Below are 26,173 nucleotides of genomic sequence, written 5' to 3' on the forward strand. Positions count from 1 at the left end.
CTTCCGACGTCTGATTTCTTTTTAATTATGGAAAATGCGTTTTTCTAAGGTATATAAACTTTTGGGATTGACTGTATAGCCAATACATCCTTAATGAACTAAATGTGATTAAATTATTTTCACTTGGAAATATCTCACAGAACGACGATCTCTCTGACAAACTGAAAGACTACGAGGCTGTGTCGAAGATCCATCAAGCTCTGACGCCAGACACGACAGCCTTAGAAGCAGAGATGCGAAAATTGAAAACAGCGTTGGAGAACATGGAGAAATCGAAGAAGACCGAACTGGCTCAATGCAAGATGCGTTACGAGCACAGGATCAATGCCATCAACGACGAGATCCAAGCTATTCAGAATCAATTGTCCAGATACAAACGGGAACGTGATACGTATAAACATATGTTGGAGGGTGCCCAAAAAACTATTGCAGAATTGAAATCTGCTAGGGGAAAGCAATCGAGCGCATCGTCTGGAAAATCTGACGAGGTTTGTTATCTTTCATTCAAAATTTAATCAATTCAAAAAAAAAATTTTATTACTACTTGTATGTTTTTATTTAGGAGGAAGAAGTGTCTGGCGTCAGTGTAGTGGTTTTGGAAAGGCAAATCAATAGCTTAGAAGATGAACTATCGGAGACAAGATTAGAGACGTCCAGATTGAAAGCCGAATTGGTATCAGAAAAGTCAGCGAGTCACGTTAAGATATCTGAATTGCAATCGCGAATCAACGAGGTGATCTTTACAGCTGTTTTTGAATTTATAACATAGATTAATATATTTTTATTCTTATAGCTTGAAGAGGAGAAAGTGCTTACTAGCGGTAGAACTAAGATTCCAGGATTAAAAGTCCGCATGGAGTTGGCGTGGCAAAAGGAAAGGGAGGAACACCAGAGGCTATTACAAGAAACAGCCACCCTGGCTAGAGACTTGAGGCAAACTCTATTTGAAGTACGTATTTTTAAAAACTTTTTACGAATGAAAAACTAAATAATGATTTTTATAGATTGAAAGAGAACGTTCCAAGGAACGTTTAGAAAATAAGAGGCGGCAAGACCAGTTGAAGAAAGTGAACGACGAAGAAAAGGAGGAGAGTAAGAAGAAATTGTTGGAGGTAAATGAAATGACTCAACACGTTGGACTTTCGCCTGTTAAAAATATTTGTTGCTACAGTTGCAATGCGATTTGCTTGAACTGAGAGACGCTCACGCGAAACTGAGAACCAGTAACGAGAAGATGAGACGTGAGAAGGAGAGGCACGAGAAGGAAAGAGAAGAGCTCAAGGATGTGATACTGAAGAAGTGCAAACAAGAACAGGTCGAACTTAGGAATGTTAACGTGTTGATGCAGCAAGTGAACGACTTGACCAAACTCTTCCCCGAATTGAACGGGATTGCAGAAAACGGAAGCGCGAATGCTTACACACCGACACCACCCAGACGATTGAAGGTGAATTTATAAATTGGTTCAATAAAAGTAAGAGTATAATAAATTATTGTTTTACAGGGACCAAAATCGAGAGAATCGTCGCCAATGCTGGACAAAGGTGATCTTCGAGGTATGACACTGTCTCATTAAGTCATTGATCAATTAGTCTAAAATTGATACACGTTAACAGGCTCGAATTCTCAACTTGCTGAAAGAACAGAGAAACTGGAGTACACGATTAAAAAGTTGATGGATGTGGCGAAAGAGCTGAAGGAATCGAAGAAGACAGCCGACGAAATGAACGCGATGCGATTGAAAAAACTTGGCAAAAGGTATTCGTCATTTAAGGATTATATATCATTCATCTTTACATAAATAATTTAATGTGACAGGTCGACATCCGTGGAAAGTGATCCAGGAAAAGGAATAACGATGTCTCGTACGAAACCACGTTTGAAAAGGAAGAGTTTATCTTTGGAGCAAACGTCGGGACGAAATGAAGAAGTATGTCGATAATTTTTCATAAGAAATATTCAACTAAATTTTGTTATTTATTTATTTAACTTTACAGTCACATATTTGGGGCACAGACAGTAACATGTCCAGTATGCAATCATTAGAAAGTTCAGACGCCGAAGGACGAACCATGAGTTTACAGAGAGATTCCAGTGTCGATAGGTAATTAATTAACTTTTCACTTTAAACTTAATATCAAACATACAGAATAGTTACTAAAACGGTGATACTTGATAGTCGCCTTTCGACTGGTTCTACGAAGAGCGAAGTGTTGGAGCGAGAAAAGAAACATAGCAAAGGTATCATGAAAAAGATTACGTCGAAATTGACCAAGTCGGCTAGCGTAGATGACCCAAATGTTTCCACGGATTTTTCCCTTCAGGTAATTAAACAATTAATCTGTTTTAACATTTTTAAACAATTATTTATTAATCTACTCTGAAACAGACATCGGGCTCTGAAACGAGTATCAACGACAGGACTGAAAAGAAAAATTTGAAAAAGAAGTTGACGGACATGTTCAAAAGAAGTTCAAGAAGCAGCAGGTATGATTCCGTTTAAAAAAAATCTCTTACATGTTAAGCATTGAGAAAATTATTAATCAATAAAGAATTTTCTAATTTTGAAATTAATTTAAAGGCACAAATCATGATAATACGAATCTACTTCTTTTTTAATTGCAGCGTAGAAAAAAAAGTTAGCACCGCGAACCATAGTAGGCCACCATCGAGAAACTCCACGACGTCGAACAAATGAACTCTAAACTATAGCGTTACATTCTGTACAACGACAAGAAACGATACCGCGATCGAAGAGAATTTTCTCAATCACAGGATTGAGAGCATATACAAAAAAAAATATATATCCTTGTACATATCGAACGCATCATCGCGATGATCTTAATTACGATTCGGTTTAATGAACGTATAATAAATAATCGATACATACGATACCTCCATTCTCTTCGTTTAATTCTTTCAACTACAGTTCACCGTGTCACGAGCCACGTTTCCCTTTTTTCGATTTCCTCTTGTGCTTAGAGCTCTTGTGTTCCTTGTGCTTGTGCTTCTTCTTCTCTTTCTTCGACTTCTTTTCCTTTTTCCGTTCCACCCACACTCCGAGGACCTTCGAGTCTGTCTTGGGCTTTGGTACCACGACACTCCTAAACACAGGCTTCATTGGTTCTGAACTGGATGTTTCCCCTGTTGTATTTTCTGTTTTTAACAATCTCGAAGGTAAAACTGGCCCATACATGTCAGGCAACATCTGAACTTCCTCAATGTCTGCCTGATCGCTACTTAGTTTGGTTTCAACCGCTGAATCTGAATTCTTTGTGTTTACATCTTTTTCCTTGTTCGATTCTTCATTCGTTTCGATGTTGCTTTTTGGCCCGGCGAGTAGACTATCCAGATCAACCTTAGCGAAGATCCCCCGGGGCGGAGACGTATTTCTATTTACATTCACCTCGGCTGGAACTTTACCGATCAAAACAGACTTCACAACCTCGCTGTCAATGGTTTCCTCCGGTTCTGAGTCGGACTCCTCGCTGCTGCTTAAAAAGATCGCTTTGAAGAGATCCTTCTTCTCTTCTGATTGACTCTTCGATACCGTTTTCTTCGTCTGACTGCTAGTTCCTTGGTCCTGGTTATCCATACTTTCAGTTATTGTATCAGTGTTTGACTTATCTTCCGATTCTCGTTTATTATCGAATACACGTGAAGCTGTTTCCTGAACTTCTTTGCCAAACACTTTTTCGTAAGAAGCTCCGAAATTCTTCATTTTTTCTGATACAGGTTCGAAAGTTTGATTGCTGAAAGACACATCTTTATTCACGTCCAAACTTATGTCATCGCTTTTCTCTTTTAATAGTCTGGGCTCGTTTATCTGTCTCGATTCCGTATCAGTCGCCCTCGAGAATTTTGTGGAATTACTCAACTCAAGAGAATCAAAGATGGAAAATTTCGCCGATTTCTTCTCAGGCTGAGCACAACCACCTTTCGGTTCGGGGATGTTAAACCTCTTACAAACGATACTTGCTGGCTTCCATTCTATGCATTCCCGCGTTAATTTCCCGAACATTTTCATCCTCACAGCTTGTTTCATCTCGTCCTCCTGACTTTGCTTCGCGGAAACATCCAAACTCGTGGATTCAGAAGCGTGCGTGAACTTATTCGCAACGTAATCGTTCGACGGATGCTCGAACAACCTCGCTGCCTGCTCGAATTCAGTCCTTTCGTGTTCCCTGTCCCATTCCGTCATAGATAATGGTTGGATGCTTTCGAGTTTGTTCTTCTCCCCGTCCTTAACGAAAACTAAGTATTGCTCGAATCGTCGTTGCTTATCAGGATCAGAGAAAAATGATTTCGCAGTGGTCTTCTTCATAGAATTTTCTTCTTCCGATATGCTCTTATCCGTGACCGTTTTTACCGAAGAAGAATCCATAAATTCTTCTAATTTCTTTAAGCTTCCATCGGAATCCTTGCTGGATCCTTCAATACCACCTTTAACGAAACTCTGCACATTTAGTTTGTCCATCCACGATACAGCAGCTTTAGCTCGCAGATTTTCTTCTCTTTGTCTCTCCTCCGTTTGCTGCCTTCCATGTAGGTTCAGAGTTTTCGTGATTATATTAGACGCGACCGACGGCACTGAATTAGGGTGATTCTCCGAGGGTTTCTTGATGGTAGGCGTATCCTCCAATATCCTGGCTCTATCCGCAGCTGTGAGATCTTTGCGTTTTCCATTCTCGGTCGCATGAGGTACATTCTCAATCGGAGGATAAAATCGACTCTTTCTAACCGCATGTACCGGTACGAAATTCTTTGGCAATTCTGGTGGTGAGAAAACTTTCTTTCGTTCCAGCTGATGTTTTGCTCTTGCAAAACCCTCCAAGCAATCGGTCGAATTTTTGGAACTACCACTGTTGGACCATCTTGTTTTCGTTTTGCGTTCCGGACCCAGGGAAAAATCGTAACGCGACATGTCGTCTCTTTCATAAATGTCATCGTCGTCGGCTTCGAACGCGCCAACTCCGAAAGCTTGTCCATGTATAGATAACTTCTTATTTTTATCCTGCACGCTAAACGCAGGAGTGTCGAATAAATTTACGTGCCCAGATAATATAGTTCTTCTATCTAAGCCTGTATATCCTATACCAAAGTAATTATCCTTTGGGTTGCATCTAAAGGGCTCGTAGTCGTCGGGGGCGAACGTTAAATTCCCATAATCATCTTCCGAATCTTCAGAACTACTTTCCGTACTTGCTTTTCTAGACCTTTTCTGCATGAGTTTTGTTCTATCGTTTCTTCTTTTTATCTTAGCCTTCTCCTTCTTAGTAAGTCTCGATCCTACACCCTGGCCTGGTCTCCATCCCATTTTCTTTAGTAACATGATACCGACTGTTTCTCTCACAGGTGTTAAAAGCTCTTTTAATACTGGAACACCAGGTATGGGGCCAGTGTTGTCACGTGTGACTCTATTACGTTTTGTTCCTCTTTGGCCCCGATCTACGTAATCTTCAGTAGCACGAATACCTTTAGGTGCAATACCAAATTCACTTGTGTCCTCCTCATCCATAAAATCTTCTGGATGTTGGGAAATATTCTCTGCTTTGCTACTTCTGGAAGACTTGAACTGCTGTGGTCTCCAACCATCTCTGGTGCCAACAGTATTGAAGTACCCAGCAGAAAAACCACCAGTAAAGGCACCATGAAATCTACGTCTACCTTGTGCATCATATGCACATTGATCTTCAATGGTCATTGGCTTCTTTTTTGGTACATTATCTGAAAAATAAATATAAAGAAGATAAATTAAAAAAATGTTATTTGATATCTATACCTGTTAAAATATTTTTATATACCTTCGTCTATCGGATCCAGAGGAACTCCGAATGTGACATAATTCTCGTCATCCGAATCGACCATTTTCTCTTAATTTTTAAACATTTAACGGTAAACAGAATAAGGTAATCCGTAGAACTGTCAGGAACGATGCATTTTAGGTTAGACAACACACATGCAACAACAGAATAATATTTCCACTTTGATTCACAAGGAATTCTGCTTCCTTCGATTCGTACAAGCCGTATCTGTACACCAAGTGAATGATGTGTTGCATTAATTCAAATTAAGGAAAATATTTTAAAAGTACGTAAACGTTTAGCAGAATTTTCTTGTTTCTCATTATCGGCTTTGGCTTGGCGTGGTTTATGGTGGTTTATAGACGTGGCGTGGGTGGCTGGCGCTGGCAAGGCACATATGCATGTACGCATATGTATGTACAGGTATGTATTTAGCTCTGATACTCATAAAACTCTTTTGTGAGTTGCCCTCTTGGTGCAGCACTTGTACGGGAATCACGATTTTTCGATCGTGAGTAATCATCTCATTTCTTCTCTCTGGCTATACACAAAACATTCGTCGCGTTCAGTGAACGTGAGAACTTGAGAACAGTTGAGAGAAACAACGAGCTGAGACTAGGGGGATACAACCAAGTTCGTCGACTTTTGAACAATAGGAAAGATAATATTGACGTAATCGCTGTGATCGTGAGACAAAAGGAAAGCCGGGGAATACATGGAGTGTGGAATAATTTTTGATAAGATAGCGGAAGCGAACCCTTTTTACGATTTGGATCCAGTTTAAAGGGTCGCAGAACATTCGAGTATGATAAGTCAAACGTCGGAGGAGGTGATCACGTCCGCGGCAACAAGCGCGACGAGAACGTCGAACCAAGACACGAAATCGCGTAAACTGAACGCGAATGCATTGAATTTGTTCTGGTGGCGTGATTCACAACGTGAAAAGAAAGAAGACCTGGTAGAAGTGACAATCGTCAAGAGAAAAACGAGGGATGCATTCTCGAATAGAATGTCCGACTTCTTCAAGAACATCAAGAAACACGTGAGGATAAGAAAGCGTAAATCCCAGCAGAGGGTAAGTATATGCAAATGTCGATGATGTTTTCTGTGCAACAATAATTTCTTGCAGAGGGAGGTTGAAACACCTAGCTTGCAAAACGATGCGAACTCTGACCTGCTGACATCTCAAAACAACGGACTTACGGCCTCTTTGGAAGAGAACAATGTATCTGACTTAAGAAATGAGGATCCTGCCAGGAATACAAGTGTCCAAAGTAGTAACGAAACTTTGACTGCCACTGAAATATCGGAGAACCAAAATGAAACTGCACAAAGTTATTCTGATATAGAAAATAAATTAGAAGTAGTTGACGCACAGATTACTGATAATGATATTAAAATTAATTTTGACAATGTTTCTGACCTAAGTCAATCATGTTCCAATGATAAGAGGCAACAATCAGAAAGAACAGTAGAAGATAATGCAACAGAATCTCAAATTGAAAGATTTGAAGAGAATACAGACGCTAATACGAGTAATGAGAACAAAGTAAAAGCTAGCCTTACGAAAGAATTACTTAAGTTAAGTAACTATGGATGGTACTGGGGTCCAATATCAGGCACTGAAGCTGATGCCAAACTTATATCTGAACCAGATGGTGCATTTTTAGTCAGGGACTCTTCAGATGACAGGTTCGTTATTCATGCTACTCATAACAATTGAACGAGTTCTAATACTAATTTTTTATAGATATGTCCTAACTCTAAGTTTTAAATCATCTGGTAAACTTCTCCATACCCGCATGGAACACAGCGGTGGTCTGTTTTCTTTATGCAACCAAAGTGATGGTGAAGCATTTAGTTCCGTGGCTGATTTAATTGACTACTCTATAAATTTTAGTCAAACGGCAGTATTTTGCTATGCGCAACCTAGATATCCCGGTTATCCATCTTTCCCAGTTAGACTGACGAAGCCGGTGAGCAGGTTTACCCAGGTTCGAAGTTTGCAATATCTTTGTCGTTTCGTTATACGTCAAAATACTAGACTAGACAATATACATAAACTGCCTTTACCAAAAACAATCAAGGGTTACATCGAAGAAGCTTATTATTAATAGATATTAAAAGTCGTTAAAATATTTGTAGTGATGCGAAGAGTTTTATGATATTAATAATATGGGTTTCAAAGTAATAGATCGTTTACATTGTATAGCAGTAACTTATTCAGAATTTCTGAGTCATGAAAGATAAGATAGAGCTTTATTTTATAAAAATGAAATTACTCATCGTCAATACAATTCATTAAAGAAAAAAGATTTTATTGATAAGGAAGATCGTCAAAGATAGTTCTTTGCGTCTTAAAATATGTACGTTATAGTTTTGAATCTAATTCGAAGTTTAATCAATTCGTGAGTTACTTGGCTGTGTAAATATATTTTTTATAATCATCTCCTGCTCAATATGATAAGGTAATTCTCCTCGTTTAATGGAGGCACAAGATAATCTTGTATAAAAATAAAAGACTACTGTTTTAACCTTTATATCTCGCACCGAAGTAAGTCACGTTAGATTCAACCGCAACTTGTACAGAATTTGTTAAAATATGGTACTGAAATAAATTAGCCATCGTTGTTAATTCATCTTAATGTTATTGTTCTTTCTCATTAAATATTACCAGATAAATAAACTCCAAGTACATTATTCTTCATTTGCAATAAATGAAGTCGAAAAAATACTTCATGGTCTTTTTCTTTATATTAAACAGTCTATAATTTACTATCTTTCTTCTACCTATGCCAGTTAATTCCAAGTATATTGCGTGCCTAACGAAGACAAACATATATAATTCTGTTATTGCAGTGAAATGATACTACAGATTTAAAGCACTTACTGTAACGAAGGCGGCGCCGGCCGCTTCGTTAGCACGAATCAATGCTTGATCCGGCGTAGGCATATCGGAAGTCGCCACTAAAATCGCATGAATCTGCGTCGCATCCTTTATCCGTCTTTCCAAAAAGTTCCACGTTCGATTATGATCCTCACTATTATCTTGTAACATGTACAGCTCCGTCGTCTTATAGATACCCGCTAATACCACTCTTCTAGTGTACCAATTGATCTGATTAAGAATGGTCATAGTGTAAAATAGCAACATTTGAATACTAGGATCGTACGAAATATATCTTCATCGTTCTTACATCGACTGATCTATCGCCAGCGTAATAGCAAATGTCGTCAACTAAGGTGAGCAAATTAGCTAACGACATTGGTACGTTAGGCGGCAGAGCCATGAGAGCTAAAGCTTGCGGCCAAGTTTTCTTGAACGGTATCACCATTCTAAGCCTCGTCTCAACAGCATCACGCACTTGAAATTCCAATGCCTTTTTCACTTTATTAGGACTCTCTTCATTAGCGAGGCTTTCTTCTTTAAGGATTTTATTCAATTCTTTGTTACACGTTAAATAGAAATACTGTACCAAATCTGCACCCCGATTAGGGAACAATCCGTGTATCACTCCCGGATATCCAATCGACTCGGCACCTTTGGTACATAACTTTGCATTAAATATTCTTATTTATCGTTTGTATGATACATCGATAATGCAATGTTGTTATTTCAAGCCACACTAATTGATTCGTAAGTCATTGCAAGTCTATTTAATTAAAAAATTATTACGAATTACCAGCACTGATGGCTTTCTGGCTCCATCCTAGATCATGAACGTAATTCAGCGATGCGTCAAGAATTTTCGATTTAATATTCTTCTCGTATTCCTCATCGCTATCCTTACCATGGTCTTGACTCGACTGTTGTGCACTAACATTTTCGGCCTGATCTTTGAGCAACGCTCTACAGGTCCATAAACTTCTAAAACCTATTAAAGAAATTTTCTTTACTTCGAGGAATAATATGAAACAATGAATACATGATAGTGTAAAAAAATTGTATCAGATGGAATGTAGATGAAGAATGATTTATTTAACAACGAGTAACATACATTTAATAAGTGTATAATTTTTATTCCGAAGTTGAGCCATGTAACAACTATGTTTCCTTAAAGGGATTATTAGCGATACATTCATGAACCCTGATCCAAATGCTTTCCATCACATCCAGACCGTTGACAGCCTGATGGCAGAACGAAATCTTTTCTTGGATAGGCATCGAAGGCAGCATTTCACCTCCAACAGTTAAAGTCACCTCGGCATCGCTTGCCTCCAGCCCTATACTCTCTGTTACTTTGTGCGTTTTCTTCTGCCCTTCCAAATCCTGCATCTTCACCTTCCAATGTGCTCTGCACAGATCTATTCCTTCTCTCAATGGTTTCAAATAATCTTTCTCGAGCTGGTCCACCAAGTTCCAAATACCAGTTTGATTATCTTTATCTCTTATAAACAGAAATCTTAACAAGTTCAAGCTCGCGATCACTTCGTCGGATATTTCGACTAAATCCGACGCACTACCGTGATGTAATTTGCAAGCAAGCTTGATCAGAGTTTCGAGATTGCTACCGAGGAAATAAGGAATAGGAGGAGTCGCTTGGATGCATTCGATGATACAGTCTTTGAAAATTCCGGTCGTCAAACTCAGTAGACCCGAGTGTTCGCTAGTCTGATATAAACGCAAGACTATAAGATATCTCGCTTGTATATCGAACATTTTTACATAGTCTTGAAACGCATTCAGGGCGAACTTCCGTTCCTTATTGCTGTCGGAGTAAATCATCACCTTCACGAGTACGTCGAACAGATCGAAATATATGTTCAGTTCTAATAAATTCGACGTCAAGGAGTGTCTCGCGATTCTCTTCAAAATCTCGTTCATCAGGTTCAAACCTTTCGAGACAATATCTTGTTCCAGCAATTTGATAACAAGATATGAGCATACTTGGAATATGTAATTAGGATTGTACACCTGTGGTACTTTCTCCCACAAATGCGGCTTTGTTATAATATAAAAGTAGAAGTTCGCATAGGCCAAATCCGATATATTTTCAGTCGATTCAAACAATGTTACTTTCAAATTCGTATTCTCTTGTCTTGTATTCTTTTTCTTGATCTTGGTTTTTACGCTTCTTATATTTACGATGTTTAAATACCAAAGCAAATCTCCAGTCGTTTGACTTGTAAGAGTTACAATTCTCTCAGGTATGCACTGTGAGCCCAATTCTTTTTCCTGGAGATGACACAAGTTATCCATTAAGAAAATTAAAGTGCTAACAAGGTAATCTCTTAATACAACATCTTCTGATCTTGACTCTTGTACTAATGGTTCTAAAAATAATATAACTGCTTCATAAACTCTTTTAGTTTTGTTTATATTAGCAGTATTACTCTCAGATTCTTTTTCTGGTGATGGTAGACTCTCTACGTAAGATCTTATTGTACTAGTACACCATTCAATAACTTTGGTTTTGTCATCCATTCTGGCAAGACATCTTCTAAGTACATTGAAAATTGTACAAAACTTTATATCATCTTCTGGACCTTCTATCTGTTCTAACAGCTCCAGTACTACCTCAAGAGGATTACATCTTTCAACTACAGAGTTTAATATCTCGGTACAGCAGTTAATTAAATCTTTATTAGATTTCATATTCTCTGTAGTAAGCAGAGATGACACAAGAGGAACAATATCCCATGAGTGATGTGCGATAATGTTAGAATAATTGCTTTCTTTAAAAAGTTTCAGGGCCTCATCAAGCTTGTTTTCTTCCAAGTGGTTGTTTAATTGACGAATAAATTCTTCTGACATATCTTTCTGTGGTACCGACATTTTTACATGATAATATAACTTACCACATGTATATTACAATGATTATTTTTTTCTATAACCTTACAAATGACGGTGTTCAAAAAAACCCTTCTCTTTATGTTTGTAATATCACTATTATCGTAAATTAATCACAGATCAATAAAAATGTGAACCCATAATACGGTCGTCGAGGAATATGAACAAAATAAAGTAGATCACATAATTAGAATAACATTAAATATTGCGTTTTGCTTATGCAGAAGGTATTACACGACAAACATATTATTTATATCTGTTTATGACAGAAATGGTGAAATACGAATATTACGTAAACAAATGCAATCATATCGCAATACGCGTAATATTTTCTTAATAAATTGAATAATCCGCTCGGGAAACGTAACGACAAATGTCAGGATACAAAATCATGTGTGCATATGAATCGTGATTGGCATACATATATTACAAATAAAGAAAACAGGCTTACCGTTCACTGAGAGACCTTTTCGCATTAATAAAATACTAGACATAGCCATATCAATAATAATCTTAAATAAACTACTTGTTGCGCATTTATGCGCACACGATGAAACTGCGATTATTATTATTCTACTCGGCGGTTTCGTTTATACGGCACGCTTTTGTGAATTGCACTTTAATCGTTTATAAATCTGCCCGAATAGTACGTTATATCACATATCATCACATATTTATTCCTTTACATTGAAACGGCACGTTCTCAAAACAAAAATGAATAAACTGAGTGACTCTCATGTGAAGAACTATTTTCTATCAAAAAGCTGAGGTCATAAATTACGAAGTGAATAGCAAGCCTGCAAGCACAAGCGAACTGTAATCCAGATTTAACATTTGATGTGAATTCGCGCTGGACCGTTGTCGGCTACATTTGTAGTGGTTAGAATTCAAACTATGTATGTATAACACAAACCACAGAGCCGCAGACCGGATAAAATGTAACGGGATCTGCAGGGCAGCTTACGTTTACGTCGGAAAATGCAATAAAAGTATCGCGAAAACGAAGTGTACCTTGAAAGACATTAGAGTATAGTGTTCTCAGTGCCGAACTAGAAATGGAAAATAGTGGTGAAAGTGGTGACGATGGGGGACCATTAGGTCCGTCTGCGTTCCTCGGAGGAGGTGGTGTTTCTGCGTCATACATTAGCGTGCAGTCCGATGATATGGAGGGTAGGTTAATGATGTTTTTGTAAATTGTACTCGATGATTTTATATCAAATCGTCTAGACACTTATGCTTCCCAATAAAACTATACTCATCCCTTATTGTTCTCTCTAACTGTACTTTTACCGCCAAATAAACTGTCAATATTATGAATACCTTAACCTTCGAAATTGATGACGGTCCGTTAAATTCGAAATAATGATTGGGATTGTCTTTTTGTTAAGACGACCCTGAGAATACAGACGATTCGAATCACGGAGCGAGCGATCCATTGCAAGGAGCCGGAGGTGCTGGCAGTGGTCCTCTGCGCGAACAGGACCGATTCCTTCCTATAGCGAATGTCGCTAAGATCATGAAGCGAGCGATACCGGAGTCAGGGAAGATAGCTAAGGATGCCCGTGAATGCGTTCAGGAATGTGTGTCAGAATTCATATCGTTCATCACGTCGGAAGCGAGCGACCGGTGTCACATGGAAAAACGGAAGACTATTAATGGTGAAGACATTCTATTTGCGATGACCACCCTTGGTTTTGACAATTACGTGGAACCGTTAAAAGTATATCTACAAAAGTATCGGGAGGCCACTAAAGGGGACAATCCGCCGGGAACTAATCCTGCAACGGGTAACGGGAAAGTCGAGCCACAAGGGACAATTTATGAAGACCAGTTGTTCGCTATCGCGACAACCAGTGCTACAACTTCCGATACACCCGTTATATATAGTTACACGTCTAACGATCAGATGCAGTTCCAACTTTCCTGATCGCCGCATCTACGAATGACTTTGATATAAAATAATTGATCGCGCGACCCGATTCACCGAAAAACCGAATATTTCGTGTGTCTTTCTATCGCGTTTTCTTTATAAAAGACTGTTGAGATCGGTTTGAAAGCTGGTCTGGTATTGTAAGATTAGATTAACATGGGTATCCATTAAGGGCTATGTAAGAAAAGTAAAGTTCAAGTAATTATTGTGTAAAAAAGATATGAGAGGAAATAAACCAGGAGATAGTTCAAAGGCTCATTGATAATAATTACATTCTTCTGTTTTCTTATTTACTTTTTCAAACACGGTAGGGGTAGAAAAACATAGCCGATTGTTTAGTGAACTAATCTTTTTTTAAGCGCTAGATTTCGCATTTTGAACTAGAGTTAGGCTGTGATTGTTATTGTTTTTTTCTTGTTTGCGAAAACGGTTCAGGTCGAATGGAGGTAAAGATATTCTATGTTGGACATGAACCGGCAGTTAATCGGCGTGTAAGATCCTCGTAGAAAACGTTCGTAATGGTGTTTTCACTCTGGTAATTGGGCAGGAGAGAGCAACAGCTCGTGTGCTTTCGTCGATGATGATGCAGCCCCACTCGAAGACGACTGTTGATGATGATGGTGGTGTTGTTGCTGTTGCGCTGGTGGCAATAGTGAGGCCGTAGGCAATACTCCAGCGGCTGGCCGAGCCTCCGCTTTCCTCACTTTTTCCTTCTTCTTGTCAGAAGCAATGTGGCAAAACCGCCAGCGGCACTCACCGCAACGACATAGACAGAGGCAGAGCAGCACCCGAAATAGGCAACACAGTAAACCGGCGCACAGTAGCGAAGGACCCACCAGCCTCAATTCCGGACTGAGGAATCCTTTCTCTCCAGTGCCGACAAACGATATAACTAATCCGAGCGCTGTGGTTCCCAACCCCGCGTAAAGTACGGTATTCACTGCCGCGCTAACTTCTCCTCGATGACGGTTGCTGCTTCCATCTTCATCGTCATCTTCCCCGCTGCTTCCGTAGCAGTAGCTTGCGTCTCTTATCTGAAAACGGGATCCGTTTCTGGGGTACCAAAATTTTGTTTCAAACATATAAAATGATGCGGAGAAAACGCATTTTAATCGACTCAGCAAGTAATTTATCAATTGAATCGTGTGTTATTGTATCAAATATTGTGATAAGCATTACGATAATTATTATTTAAAGTATGGCGGTGTATGATGTAAATAAGTTAAACAAAATGATGATTTACCCTGTTCCTTTTCATCCATCGTCGATGAGCCTCGCATTGCTTCGTCTTGTATCCATCCCCACGGCATGCGTGAGGTGACATAGGAGACAGAGGGAGGGGTGAGCGTTTGCTGCATCCTTGCCATGCTGCTTTGCCGGGACCCCCGCCACACTGAAATCATTCTCCGTTCAAATATCACAATCTCGAACTCACCCGTGACAACTACTCAAAATCATCAACGTCTATCGAATTCGGACTAGTGATCTAATTTATTAAATACTTTTTCAACGTTTCTCTTGATCTATTATAAATATTTGTACTATCGTACGAAATATAAATAAATACGAAACGTAAAGGGGATAATAATTATGATTATGTAATTTACATCTTTCTCTATCATGTTCATCTATCGTTCATTACTATTTCATCAAATAGAAATTTATTCATTTTTCTCCTCGTTACGCAGCACATAAATAATAAGATAAAAAATCATGCATGCATGTACTAAGTATATAATATATATATATAATAGAGAACATAGAAAAATTTGTATAAATAGAACCAATCGAGATGTGTATAAACGTTTCATACGTACATGTATCGTAGAACTCGTCTACACAAGTACACTGTAATCATTGCATTCTAATCGAGACAACAAAGTATTAATTAAGCACAATTAGTCGCCTTTTTGTGTGGAGTATCGTGTAGTGCACATTGTAATAGTTACAATTTTTTGCACCATTAGACGTTAGTCCGCAGACTATTAATACGTATCTCAATATGTAAAATTCTATTAAGATAGGAAATCACACAATCATTTGCTACCCTAACATTTAATTGATAACTGGCATTAAGATTAATCGTGTGTGGATACAAAGAATTTGATATCCTGTATAATATACATGTACTTCCTAGAAGTTTTCATATCGCAACCACATTTATTCAGCAAACGGCAAAATTGATGCACAACAATATCGGGGAACATTCATCTGTTCTATAACAAGATAAAGTAAAAAATGGGGCAGATACACATCACTACGATTTACGAATTCGTTTGGTTTTCGTTTTCTCTTATTAAACGGATAACACAGAAAGTTAATGCACAGATAAGTCAGCTAGGGAAGCGGCAGTTTACCCTCTGATGCCAATAGCTTACAGCTTACTGATGACGATACAGCGTAATCGCAGTAAGTTTGATACTTACCCCGTAAACGTACGATCGTGGGGGATATCGTGGAAGCGGTGGAATAAGTCTGGTGGCCAAGTTGGAGGGTAAGTCTCTAAAGTTCACCGCCTTACCCCCCCGTAACCGTTGCTTTTCTCTTCTAATCAATAAAGCAGCCTGCATGCCGCTCATTCATTTGCCCTGTTTTATTGATTGTGAAGATTTGGATCGTGCTCCTGTTTTTTCCTCCACCATTTATCTCTTTTCCACTTTCTTACACACCGTACAACTTAAACTCTTCCTTATCCCACCTCTGACCAAATCGAAACCAAAAAAAAGAAAAAGAAGAAACAGCCACACGAGTTTCTCCTCAAAGGTCTCTCAATTGGTACCAGACACTACAACTTACTCCCAACATTGCACTGTCTGCCTCCATGGGATTAGACGGTACTTGTGTCCGCTGGCAGTAACCAGTAGAGACATGTTTAATTACTAAAATAAAGGATTTACAATTTACGGATAACCAGCTGACGAACCTGGAGCTCGCTCGTAGAGGATGCGTGTGTTATCGCGGGTTTACATACGCCACCAGACAGCCAATCGATGGTGTATTCCCTAATGTAGTGTAACAAGTAAAGGTGTGCTCTAGCAAAGAAGACGGTGCAGAGTGCAACGAGGATTCATTAAATGTATAATAAGATACTTTAACAAGGAGATTGCGTAGTATAAAGATACGTGATATAATAATAATAAGGGTACCTAGAGCAAGAGCAACTATATAGTGTGATAGAGAAAGAAGAGAAACAGAGCCCGAGAGAATGGATATCCTAGTAGAGCGATTGGTACAAAAGAGAATCTCTGTATATTTCTAAGACGGATCTACCCACCTGTAGCTCTGAAGAAGATGGCGAGACTCGGAGATCGAGGATCGAGGATGGTGGGAATGGGAAGTTATTGGATTTGGTGGCGCAGGTGACCGAGCTGGGTGACTCGAGGGACAACGGCGGCGGTGAGATCGGGAAATGGATCGGAGATACAGGTGCGACCTGCTGATGCGACTTCTCGACATGACGCCGTCGGTCGATGCTCGAATGGAACGCGGATGACGGTGGTGGTAGCTGCGATGTGGAGGATGGTGGGACTACGTGCGGACGAGCAAACTTGCTGGGGTGGTGGTGGTGGTGGAGGTGTTGATGGTGCTGCTGGTGGTGGAAGTGGTGCTGAGCAACCGGAACGGTCGCCTTCAGCCGCGGCGGGATCGTACCCTCGGCGACGCGTTTGTTCAGCTGCAAGCGTTTCTGCTTCCTTCGGTTCGCGATACTCGCTCCACCCGCAGCCGCGTACATCGCTTCGCAGGATGATTAAATGTGTACTCTCTTCCCTTCCCGTTTAACGCCTTCGGGCCAGGCGTTTCTTCCTGTTACGAGATCAGTCCCCTTCGCATCGTCTTCCTGCTTTTTCCCTTCTGTAAAGGCAAGAAACATGACGGACATCCGCCCGCTATTGGCGGCCGTCATTTCTATGTTCTAACTACTACGTAGTTCTAATCGGAGAAGCACGTGGAAAGCGTTCATATTTACAGCGATTATTTACATTATGCATACTGGGAACAGGTAGGCAATATGTATATGAACGACTCGTTTGCTTAATCTGTCTACGATTACTTTTGAATCGAGAAGTGAAGTACATTTGAAGAATAGAAATATTCAGTACAAGGCGATATGCATTTTTAGTATCTGATGTTTATCGTCAGTATACGATTACTAGAAACATGCGATGTACGGATAGATACACGGATCGATATGTTCTCTACATAAACAAAACTATCTAATATTACGAAAGGAGAATAAGTAATCTTTGAGCGAAAGTATTTTACAGAAGAGAAACTAATTTCCTGTACAGGTATCGTACACGTATGTGCCAAAGTATCTTTTGTACACGTTTTTACCTAAGTGGCTCTTCATCTTTACCTCTAAGTTCTCAAAGTTTTCGAATTGAACACTAGAAGGAGGCCTCCGCATTGACATCTTTCCGTTCCGCTCCTTGACCCGTCAATGGGTCAAGAGGTCCCGACACAAATGTAACAAATCGAAAAACCCTCTTCTTCCTCATTGTTTTTTTTTTCTCGTGACACGTTCTAGTTACCCCTTCCTTTGACCCACCCTGACATTTGCCTCCTTTCTATCTCTCCCTCTCTCTTTCCCTCCCGCACTTCGTCACGTTCGTTTCCAGTGCCCTTCCGCTATCTATCTTTATCCCCTTTCGAACTTCTCTCGCCTTCCATCTTTCTCGATTCTTTGTACTCATTTTCAACCCTCCTCGACCATTTTTCTTTTATTGTTGCATATACATACGTAGTCCCGGTTCTTATGCGGTATAACGGATGCATACGTGGGTGGAAAACGTAAACAAATCGGATGTGCACGGCAGACTGCGATTCTCAGCGCGGAACGCTAATTGCAATGTACATTGTCGCAATGCTAAAAACGATTCCGACTCGATGCAAAAATAAGGTCATCGGATTAGACGAAAAAAGAGGATGGCTCTTTGCAAAGAAGCAAGCAGTCAGGGGACCAGGGAATAAACGTGCACAGACATGCAATGAATATGCGTGCACAAAACGTGCAAAAAAAAGAAAAGCAAGGGTAGACGAAGACAAGTAAACCGCATAAATAAAAGTCGAAGGGCCGAAGGAGACCCGTTCGATGATCATTTGACGGCGGATCGTCCTAATCTTTGAGTACTTCCTAAAAAGAAAGAGCACATGAAGCGCGTAAAAAAAATATAAGGCTGGCTGGTGGCCGACGGGCAGGTCACATTTATTATTTTCCCTCTTTTTCTTTTTTCTTGGATTCGCGCATTGAACAAAGAACGACAAAATACAATAAAAAACGACGACGAAAAAACGACGACGACGGCGGAACAATGAAGGCTACACATTTGTTTCTTTCTCTCCCTCTCTTTCTCTCTCTCCCTCTCAGCACACATTATCTTTATATATATATTTCTTTTATCAAATCGTTCATTTCGCATCGCTAGCAACTGCTGCAGCAACGTCGGCGGCGATTCGACGGCGGCGGCAGCAACAGCAATAGCAAAGCAGGCATCAAAGTCAGCCAGCAACACCAAAAGGCTGCGCGTACCAACAACTCAGGGTAAACCACTGCACCGTGTTCGACCTGCCTCTCTCTCGCTCTCTCTCTCTCTCTCTATCTCTATCGCTCTCTATCTCCGTCCGCCTCGATTCGAACTATGTGGACGACATTTTCCCCCGCTCGTACTGCCTTTCCTCTCGTCCTGATCGCACTCGTTTCTAATCCCTCTTTATTCTCCCTCGTTTTATCCTCCGTTTCGATACGCGATGAACGACGACGACCACTGTGCGCAAGAGGGATACGCGCGCACACAGAAGCACGGGCACAGCCACAGGGGGGAGAGGGCGGGAGGCGCGCGCGTAAAGGATACGCCGGCCACGAATCCAGGACACGGTACACGTAGTACATGCACGGTGCGTTATTTTCACTGGCTAGTCGCAATTAACGCAGCCTCCATCGTTTTGACTATCCCGCACACGAAGTGGGATACGCGCCCCTTCGTTCCGAGCAACAACCACCGACTGAGCACCGCGACCTGACCACCTCGGCAACCCTCGTCCTCATCCCCCACGACCCTCGTCGCACGCGCGCTACGTCGCTCGATTATGCACGCCTTTCGTTCAATCGCCTCTTCGAATAACGCACATATCTAGACTCGCTTGAGACTTTCGGGCGTCCAGTTTCGGTTCTGTCAACAAGATGTTACGCAAAATACTGCGTACAATTTTCAAACGCGATAAACGAATTTCAGGAGCTACACACAATTTTTGAGAGATGTGGCAATTTCTTTTATACCTACGGTTAGATTGAATTCATCGAATAATTCAATCTTATTAAAAAGTAACGAATCTGGACGTATAGTCATAAGGGAAAAAGTTTCCCGATGACGTACTATACGTGAAGAAAGAACGGGCGATAATTTATTCTGTCTAGAAAGTTTGCCCGGTAGTTGTTTCCATAATGATCATTGTTCGTCGTATAGTTGCTAATGCAATACAGTTCGATTTTTCGGTGGATGCACAGATTGTTCAGCGAACGATCAAGTTAGAAAAATCGAAAATTAAATCAATAGAAACGATAATCGATAGGGATATTTATCGAAGCCATTATTTCAAACTGTATCGATTCTCGATTGTTCATATAAGTTCAGTCAGTATACTTTTTGCACCGCGTCCCATCCTTACGCAAAAAGTAGTCGGGTCATTTTTCGACGTAGTTCGGGAACTATTGTGTGCCGATATTTAACAGTGGCGTGATCAAATAGGACACAGTGAGTTAGATAATGCACTTTCGATATGAAACGTTACGTGCATCGCACCCACTTGCTCCCAAACTTGTGTCCTTCCAACGGCATCTACTATATTTACGTGAGTTACGTTATTCACATTTTTTCAGTAGAATAAGATAACACGACTATAAATCATGACCTATATAGAATCATTAGCCAGTAGTCGGCTGTCGTGCGAATGATTGATACCAAACGCGATTATTATTCGCAAGATTTGTCTTAAGTTGCGGTAGGTATCCGAACGCGTTTGTATTTCGTTCGGATGGCATTGAACGTATACACATATACAATTGGTATAAAATCACATGCGGGGTGGAACCCCTTACAGATTCTAGGGCAACCCGCTTTCGCACTTACCCTCTCCTATACCCGCGGCCAGGTTACCTCGCCCTCTCCTCGCAACTTTCCCGAGTCGATATCCCGTACTGCTTTTGACCTTTCACCTTTCTCGCGTTACTCTGATTCCTGTGGCCAAGGCACGGCCTGCTTTATCGACTCCATTTTATTCGCGATTATTCAGCCAACCGTTCCCTGATCTCCGTTCGTTTCACCCCAATCCATCAGTTTTACATTACAGGTTTTATTTATTCTTTACGATTCTCGTTTTCCTCTTCTCTTTTAATTTGATAGAGGGATTAGGGACAAGATAATTTATTTAATATTCCAACGTGTATTTTCGATTTTATACATGGCCTTTTTATAATTAGACTGTGAATAAATAGTTTTACTTTCCTACGTGATGTACATGTAGAATGTGAGTCTAAAGCACTTACAATAAAGGTCAATATTAAAACTATTCTTGGGAAGTCTTTCAATGTTCAAGTGATGTTACTTCAAACGCTGCATCTTTTAGTATTAATCAACTTGATACTATATTTTCTTATAATCGATACAGTCTAAGTGATACAAATAGAACGAATAAATTTGAATATTTAACGATTTCATCTTCGTTTTCGGCCTCCGGCTTTGAGCCTCATGTCTCGTTGCCCTTTGCCTGCTTTCGGTTTCTTTGCCCCCTGACTTTTAAGTCCTTTCTTACCTTTCTTCTTCTGCACCTTAGCTGGTTTTGTCCTGCAAAATAAACATTCTCCATTATGTTACACTCACATTGTACTTGCGAAATGCGAAAGAAAACTGAAACTTACTTCGGTACAGAGAAGTCTTCGCGAAGTATTTTCGTTTTACCCTTCAGAATGTTATCTGCCAGATTTGCATTCCGTTTCTTTTCGTCGTGGAGATTTCGTGGAACTTCTTCAGCCTTCCTTTTCATGCCTGGGACTTGTTTCGCAATACCCTTCGCATCTTTTTCTTTTGGTAACCGTTCTTGAAATTTACCAAGCGATGCAGTTGACGTACGTGCAATCGTTACAGCTTGTGAGAGTTGCTGAGCATCTGGGAAATGTTCTCTCGTCGGAAGTCCCACTTTGGGAAGTTTTATATTCTTGGCCTTTGCAATGTTCCTCAATCTCTGCAGCTCGTTCTTAGATTTCCTCTCTTCTTTTGCAACTTTCGCAGCTGCAAATGTGTCCTCCATACTTTTCTTATCATCGTTAACTTCTACCAACCATTCCTTCTGTTCCATAGCTTTATTGCGTTTGTAGCCAAATGTAGGTATCCATTTCTAAGACAATGTGAATTACATACAAATTTATATGAAATATTATACTTGCTGCAAAGAGAAAGTTACCTGTAACTCCTCGTCCCATTGGAGTTTAGATTTACTCTTCTTCTTAGATTTGATACCCTTCTCTTTGGCATACTGTTGCCACTTTGTCAAGGCTTTTGGTTTTGGAATTTGACGAGCTCGTGGCAGTACAAACACCTGTTTGGGTAACTTTGCCACTATTACTTCGTCAACACGTTCTGCGGGAAGGTCCCAAATTTTGTTGATTAGTATCTGTACATTATCTCTTGTTAAACTTTTCAAATATTGTTCAGACTGCGATCTGCAAAACCAAAATAGAGACTTAACAATTCATATCGAAGTCAAATATTATATCGACATTGAAAATGTTTTTAATTACTTCATTGCTTTTAAATCCAAGCTGTTATAATCTAACGCTAAGAGAGTTCCTAGGTCTGTTTCAATATCCTTATTCACAACTGTGGATTTACGTGAATCCTCCTGTGTATCATTTTCTAAAATTGATTTTATGACTTCCATCCTGCAAAATTCTGGATTTTCTTCAATAACTTCCGGGATTGTGTAAACAGCGATGTTATTCTTGCCTAAGTATATCACAGATTTTTTAATATATCCGTATGATGTTCTTCCTGTTTTCTACTCGAAAACTATGAAGCACGTGCGTCAAGGGTTATGTTGAGAGAAACGAGAATCTCACGAGAACTTGCTTGATCCACGCGGCGTGGAGATTGCGTACAATTTTTTCTAAAACCTGTCACCATAAATAAATAAATACCGCCGTAGTGATTTAAAACACTGCATATTATTGTTATTTCATAATGTTTGTGCTCGCCGAATTAAAAGACACTGTCAGAATTCCGCCGTGGGACTTCAAACGAAAACTGAACGAAGCAATCACCGATGAACTTAATAGAAAATTAGCGAATAAGGTGCACTATTGTGATACTGGTTTATATTTTTTGCATGTATTCGAACAGCATAATTGATGATGAGTTATTTAATAATTCAAGGTGTATCTTAATGTTGGTCTTTGTATTGCTCTTCACGACATCACAAAAATCGAGGAATCGTATATTTTTCCTGGTGATGGTGCGTCTCATACTAAAGTGATATTTCGTTTTATCGTGTTCCGTCCATTCATGGAAGAAATATTAATAGGAAAAATACGTAGCTGCAGTGTCGATGGTGTACACGGTAATTATTTCTATCATACTTTAACATTAGTCAATTTATTACTACTTGGCCTGTAATTTCATTATTCGCAGTAACTTTGGGTTTCTTCGAGGATATTGTAATTCCACCTCATAAATTGCAACATCCATCGAGGTTTGATCAGATGGAACAAGCATGGGTGTGGGAATATGATACAGGGGATGGTGAGAAGCATGATTTGTTCATGGATGCAGGTAAATTACTTTGGAAACTTGAAACTGTTTCATTAAAGGATAATAAAATTGATAAACTTTAGGGGAAATTATACGATTCAGGGTAGTTAGTGAAACATTCACAGAGGCTTTACCCACTGGGCCTAACATTTCTGGGGAGGCTGAGAAGTCAGAAGCTAAAAACGTATCCCCTTACACTTTAGGAGTATGTATCGTAAAACATAAAGTATACTCTTTATTTAAAATTCTTATATCAATTTGTATTTGCCAGGGTGCCATCGATGAACCAGGCCTCGGGCTACTTACTTGGTGGGAGAATACCTAATGTAAATACCTACAATTCGGATCAATAAATTTTTATTTCACAGCACATTCCATCATGTTATATATCACTCTTATAAGTTACATCCGTGATTCGAGTCGCGCACACGACCCGACCACAGATTAGAATTTTGACGTGTGCGGATATATTTATATATTTTGTATATATTTAGTTTTGATTGGTAACAGAATTATTAATCGTATATTTGTACAATATATACAAAGATGTTATGTGCTAAATACGGTGGTAACACGCAGAAAACAAAGTTCAGTTCGGTAGAAGTCGAGGTAATGCTAAAACGTTACATAGAAGTTAAATTGTACAAGTCTGAACATAAAAAACGTTGCTCCTGGCTGCAACGCCGCAGTGTGAAAAAACACACATTGGATTACGGTATTTGTCTGGCAATAATGTCTTCCGTTTCTTAATAGATAACCCGTCGAAATATTTAACAGTATTAAACACATAAAATACGTTTTCTTCTATATTGCGATATATGGTTACATTTAATGAAAAAACATGGAGAACTTAGCTAGGTGTAAGCCTTAAATGTAGGAAACATTAATTACATGACAGCAGAATATACGTAGGTAAAATATAAGTTAAAAACTTTCTTCTTCGTCCTCCTATAGACAATACATAGATGTGCAATGATCGTTAACTCCTTTTTTTTTCTCATTTTCTTCATTTTTCTCGTTCGTTTAGTCAGCAATACTTGTCGTCGAACAAATCAAAACGCGGGGAGTGTTTCCTCGTGAAATAAAAATCCTCCGTCAACACGCAATCGGAATGTTTTTTATTTCCTTGTAATCATTTCAATTTTCTCCAACATTTAGATTCATTACCCTTCGTAAGCAACGCGTCTAACGCGTTGATAGCCGCTCGCCTGGAGTTTGAAACGATGAAGCGGGTTTTCGAACAACGCCCTAAACATAGTAGAACAATGTATGTACACACACGTGTATGTACGTACAATAAAAATTTATCACAGTTCTAACTGTCGTCGAGTCTGTCGTGTGTCGTCCAATCGTCGGACAATCGCTATCTCCTATCTATGTTTTCAGCTTTCTTTATTTAGCGAGAACCTACTATTATTAAACTGTTTCTTCTTTTTTTCCTTCTATCTTCAAGCAGTGAAACTCAGTATCAAATACCGAGTCGTCGAGGCGCATACATATTTTTTTGTTACATTTCTTTCTGTCTTTTTGTTTAAACACTTTCGACAAAGAAAAGTGAAAACGAAACAACACAACGGATCGGATCGTCCGATCAAAAGTCTAACATCGGCGAAAAAGGAGTGCGATTTTGGAGCTCTGGTGTATTAAAAATGCCTACGCGCTATATCTTAGTGTTAACGCTTGCACGTTAGTTACGGGCTAGTGTTTCTGTTTTAATATCCTTCGTCGCATTACAAGATAGAATATAGTAGCGATAGTACTCGCGTATGGACGTCAATTGCTTCCTTTTCTACATGCATTTTCCATTGCCTCTCGCACAGTCTCCTTCATTCTAAGTATTGCTTTACGTAAAACATTTTGTTTTATGCTGTCTCCTCTTATAAGAATAGAAACGTATTCTGGCTGGAACGCGAACGGATTCCCCGAGCCTTTGCCGTGCTCTCGTCTACTCGATGATCAGACAACGCGGCAGGTGTTCGCGTAAATAGTCGAATAACTCCTGCGAGGTACCCGGACAATTGGTAAGTTCCAGCTCGTGTAGATGACGGAGCTGAATCAGGCTGGAGAGCCCGCTACTTGTGAGCAATGGACAGCCTGCGAACATTTTTACTTAAATTATTACATCGATGAAATACAATTATTATACTGCAGATTTTATCTACTTATCGAAAAATGGAATGTGCACAAATTATAAAGAATGCATGTAACATGCAAGACATCAATTTTTTGAAGATAAAAGAAATATGGATCTAGATTTTATTATTTTTTTAACGACTATAAAGTCATTGACTTCAATCGGGCTGGAGAAAGTATCAAAGCCTGTTCTTCTAATTTGGACGTGTAAGGCATCATGTAGGACAGACCTTAGGTTGATCTTACCTGCCACCGAGAGTACTTGTAAGGATTTCATGCCGCACAAGTGCTGAAGTCCAAAGTCTCTAAGCATTATGCACCATCTCAAGAACAATGCGCTCAACGATGGCATTGTAGAAATGTAGCCCACGCCTATGTCCGTGATGTGCACACACCTGCGTCAGAACAACAAGGGGGAAAAAAGCTTAACAAACTATTCATGTGAAAACCTCTAAATCTTTCTGCACCAGCGTATCTCAGCGTTCCTTGCTCAAGTGGAACGTTATATGTGAAATCATAATTAGACTGCAGATTATTATGCGAAAGACATTTTTGATGGTAATTTGAAAAATGAAGTTTAAGGATGTATTGGCTATATAGTCAATTCCAAAAGTTTATGTACCTTAGAAAAACGCATTTCCTATAATTAAAAAGAAATCAGACGTCGGAAAAACAATGCTAATAATAAATAGCTACGTGCTAAAAAGTATATAAG

At 39.6% G+C, this 26,173-nt stretch overlaps 10 protein-coding genes across 16 annotated transcripts in view; 5 read left to right on the forward strand and 5 right to left on the reverse strand.

The window, feature by feature from the left end:
* The window catches only part of LOC108628484 (trichohyalin), a 10,789-nt gene extending 7,889 nt beyond the window's left edge, over nucleotides 1-2,900 (forward strand). For 5 of the 6 annotated variants that reach the window (XM_018030442.2, XM_026816548.1, XM_018030443.2 and 2 more), the window contains 12 exons: nucleotides 141-488; nucleotides 563-733; nucleotides 794-949; nucleotides 1,005-1,112; nucleotides 1,172-1,447; nucleotides 1,505-1,556; nucleotides 1,617-1,758; nucleotides 1,819-1,930; nucleotides 1,998-2,104; nucleotides 2,180-2,324; nucleotides 2,390-2,487; nucleotides 2,626-2,900. In XM_018030442.2, coding sequence (XP_017885931.1) covers nucleotides 141-488; nucleotides 563-733; nucleotides 794-949; nucleotides 1,005-1,112; nucleotides 1,172-1,447; nucleotides 1,505-1,556; nucleotides 1,617-1,758; nucleotides 1,819-1,930; nucleotides 1,998-2,104; nucleotides 2,180-2,324; nucleotides 2,390-2,487; nucleotides 2,626-2,698 — 1,788 coding nt within the window. In that variant the 3' untranslated portion in view covers nucleotides 2,699-2,900. Of the gene's footprint in view, nucleotides 1-140; nucleotides 489-562; nucleotides 734-793; nucleotides 950-1,004; nucleotides 1,113-1,171; nucleotides 1,448-1,504; nucleotides 1,557-1,616; nucleotides 1,759-1,818; nucleotides 1,931-1,997; nucleotides 2,105-2,179; nucleotides 2,325-2,389; nucleotides 2,504-2,625 lie in introns of those variants that run through there. The other variant, XM_026816549.1, reaches the window with a different exon arrangement.
* On the reverse strand, nucleotides 2,842-6,153 carry LOC108628485 (G patch domain-containing protein 1). Its single transcript, XM_018030446.2, has 2 exons — nucleotides 5,805-6,153; nucleotides 2,842-5,727 (listed from the first exon to the last, which is right to left on the reverse strand). Exons 1-2 carry the CDS (start codon nucleotides 5,866-5,868, stop codon nucleotides 2,939-2,941), a joined length of 2,853 nt encoding a protein of 950 aa, XP_017885935.1. The 5' UTR covers nucleotides 5,869-6,153; the 3' UTR covers nucleotides 2,842-2,938.
* Nucleotides 6,154-6,327: 174 nt separating this feature from the next.
* Nucleotides 6,328-8,443, forward strand: LOC108628474 (Suppressor of Cytokine Signaling at 44A). The gene is made up of 3 exons (XM_018030425.2): nucleotides 6,328-6,879; nucleotides 6,934-7,496; nucleotides 7,555-8,443. Exons 1-3 carry the CDS (start codon nucleotides 6,610-6,612, stop codon nucleotides 7,916-7,918), a joined length of 1,197 nt encoding a protein of 398 aa, XP_017885914.1. The 5' UTR covers nucleotides 6,328-6,609; the 3' UTR covers nucleotides 7,919-8,443.
* Coq9 (ubiquinone biosynthesis protein COQ9, mitochondrial) lies at nucleotides 8,433-12,197 on the reverse strand. Of its 2 annotated transcripts, XM_018030424.2 has the most exons (5): nucleotides 12,047-12,197; nucleotides 9,488-9,679; nucleotides 9,002-9,345; nucleotides 8,695-8,922; nucleotides 8,433-8,626 (listed from the first exon to the last, which is right to left on the reverse strand). In XM_018030424.2, the coding sequence occupies exons 1-5, from the start codon at nucleotides 12,093-12,095 to the stop codon at nucleotides 8,591-8,593; spliced, it is 849 nt and encodes a 282-aa protein (XP_017885913.1). In that variant the 5' UTR covers nucleotides 12,096-12,197; the 3' UTR covers nucleotides 8,433-8,590. The 2 variants fall into 2 exon arrangements, with proteins under 2 accessions (XP_017885913.1, XP_017885912.1); XM_018030423.2 differs by lacking the exons at nucleotides 8,433-8,626; nucleotides 8,695-8,922; nucleotides 9,002-9,345; nucleotides 12,047-12,197 and adding an exon at nucleotides 9,803-12,040 and having other exon boundaries at nucleotides 9,592-9,679.
* Nucleotides 12,198-12,278: 81 nt separating this feature from the next.
* Nf-YB (nuclear factor Y-box B) lies at nucleotides 12,279-13,783 on the forward strand. Its single transcript, XM_018030427.2, has 2 exons — nucleotides 12,279-12,765; nucleotides 12,984-13,783. The coding sequence occupies exons 1-2, from the start codon at nucleotides 12,651-12,653 to the stop codon at nucleotides 13,520-13,522; spliced, it is 654 nt and encodes a 217-aa protein (XP_017885916.1). The 5' UTR covers nucleotides 12,279-12,650; the 3' UTR covers nucleotides 13,523-13,783.
* Nucleotides 13,784-13,798: 15 nt separating this feature from the next.
* LOC108628475 (uncharacterized) lies at nucleotides 13,799-19,522 on the reverse strand. Its single transcript, XM_018030426.2, has 4 exons — nucleotides 19,056-19,522; nucleotides 16,800-17,377; nucleotides 14,769-14,918; nucleotides 13,799-14,559 (listed from the first exon to the last, which is right to left on the reverse strand). Exons 2-4 carry the CDS (start codon nucleotides 17,256-17,258, stop codon nucleotides 14,053-14,055), a joined length of 1,116 nt encoding a protein of 371 aa, XP_017885915.1. The 5' UTR covers nucleotides 17,259-17,377; nucleotides 19,056-19,522; the 3' UTR covers nucleotides 13,799-14,052.
* A 100-nt stretch (nucleotides 19,523-19,622) lies between these two features.
* Nucleotides 19,623-26,173, forward strand: part of LOC113464770 (uncharacterized) — an 18,188-nt gene continuing 11,637 nt past the window's right edge. The window contains exon 1 of the mRNA XM_026816556.1: nucleotides 19,623-20,374. Within this exon, the coding sequence (XP_026672357.1) occupies nucleotides 20,303-20,374 (72 nt within the window). The 5' untranslated portion in view covers nucleotides 19,623-20,302. The remainder of the gene's footprint in view (nucleotides 20,375-26,173) is intronic.
* Nucleotides 21,128-22,549, reverse strand: LOC108628501 (ribosome biogenesis regulatory protein homolog). The gene is made up of 4 exons (XM_018030479.2): nucleotides 22,320-22,549; nucleotides 21,983-22,241; nucleotides 21,441-21,916; nucleotides 21,128-21,366 (listed from the first exon to the last, which is right to left on the reverse strand). Exons 1-4 carry the CDS (start codon nucleotides 22,457-22,459, stop codon nucleotides 21,237-21,239), a joined length of 1,005 nt encoding a protein of 334 aa, XP_017885968.1. The 5' UTR covers nucleotides 22,460-22,549; the 3' UTR covers nucleotides 21,128-21,236.
* On the forward strand, nucleotides 22,680-23,700 carry Polr3H (RNA polymerase III subunit H). The gene is made up of 5 exons (XM_018030480.2): nucleotides 22,680-22,869; nucleotides 22,951-23,134; nucleotides 23,206-23,346; nucleotides 23,409-23,530; nucleotides 23,597-23,700. Exons 1-5 carry the CDS (start codon nucleotides 22,759-22,761, stop codon nucleotides 23,648-23,650), a joined length of 612 nt encoding a protein of 203 aa, XP_017885969.1. The 5' UTR covers nucleotides 22,680-22,758; the 3' UTR covers nucleotides 23,651-23,700.
* LOC108628500 (F-box/LRR-repeat protein 16) overlaps nucleotides 23,666-26,173 on the reverse strand; it is an 11,345-nt gene continuing 8,837 nt past the window's right edge. Inside the window, exons 6-7 of the mRNA XM_018030478.2 lie at nucleotides 25,705-25,853; nucleotides 23,666-25,419 (exon numbers count right to left, since the gene is read on the reverse strand). Coding sequence (XP_017885967.1) covers nucleotides 25,271-25,419; nucleotides 25,705-25,853 — 298 coding nt within the window. The 3' untranslated portion in view covers nucleotides 23,666-25,270. The remainder of the gene's footprint in view (nucleotides 25,420-25,704; nucleotides 25,854-26,173) is intronic.

This window comes from Ceratina calcarata, unplaced genomic scaffold (genome assembly GCF_001652005.2).
Source record: "Ceratina calcarata isolate Rehan_Ccalc_2016 unplaced genomic scaffold, ASM165200v1 scaffold525.2, whole genome shotgun sequence".
Lineage (NCBI taxonomy): Eukaryota > Metazoa > Arthropoda > Insecta > Hymenoptera > Apidae > Ceratina > Ceratina calcarata.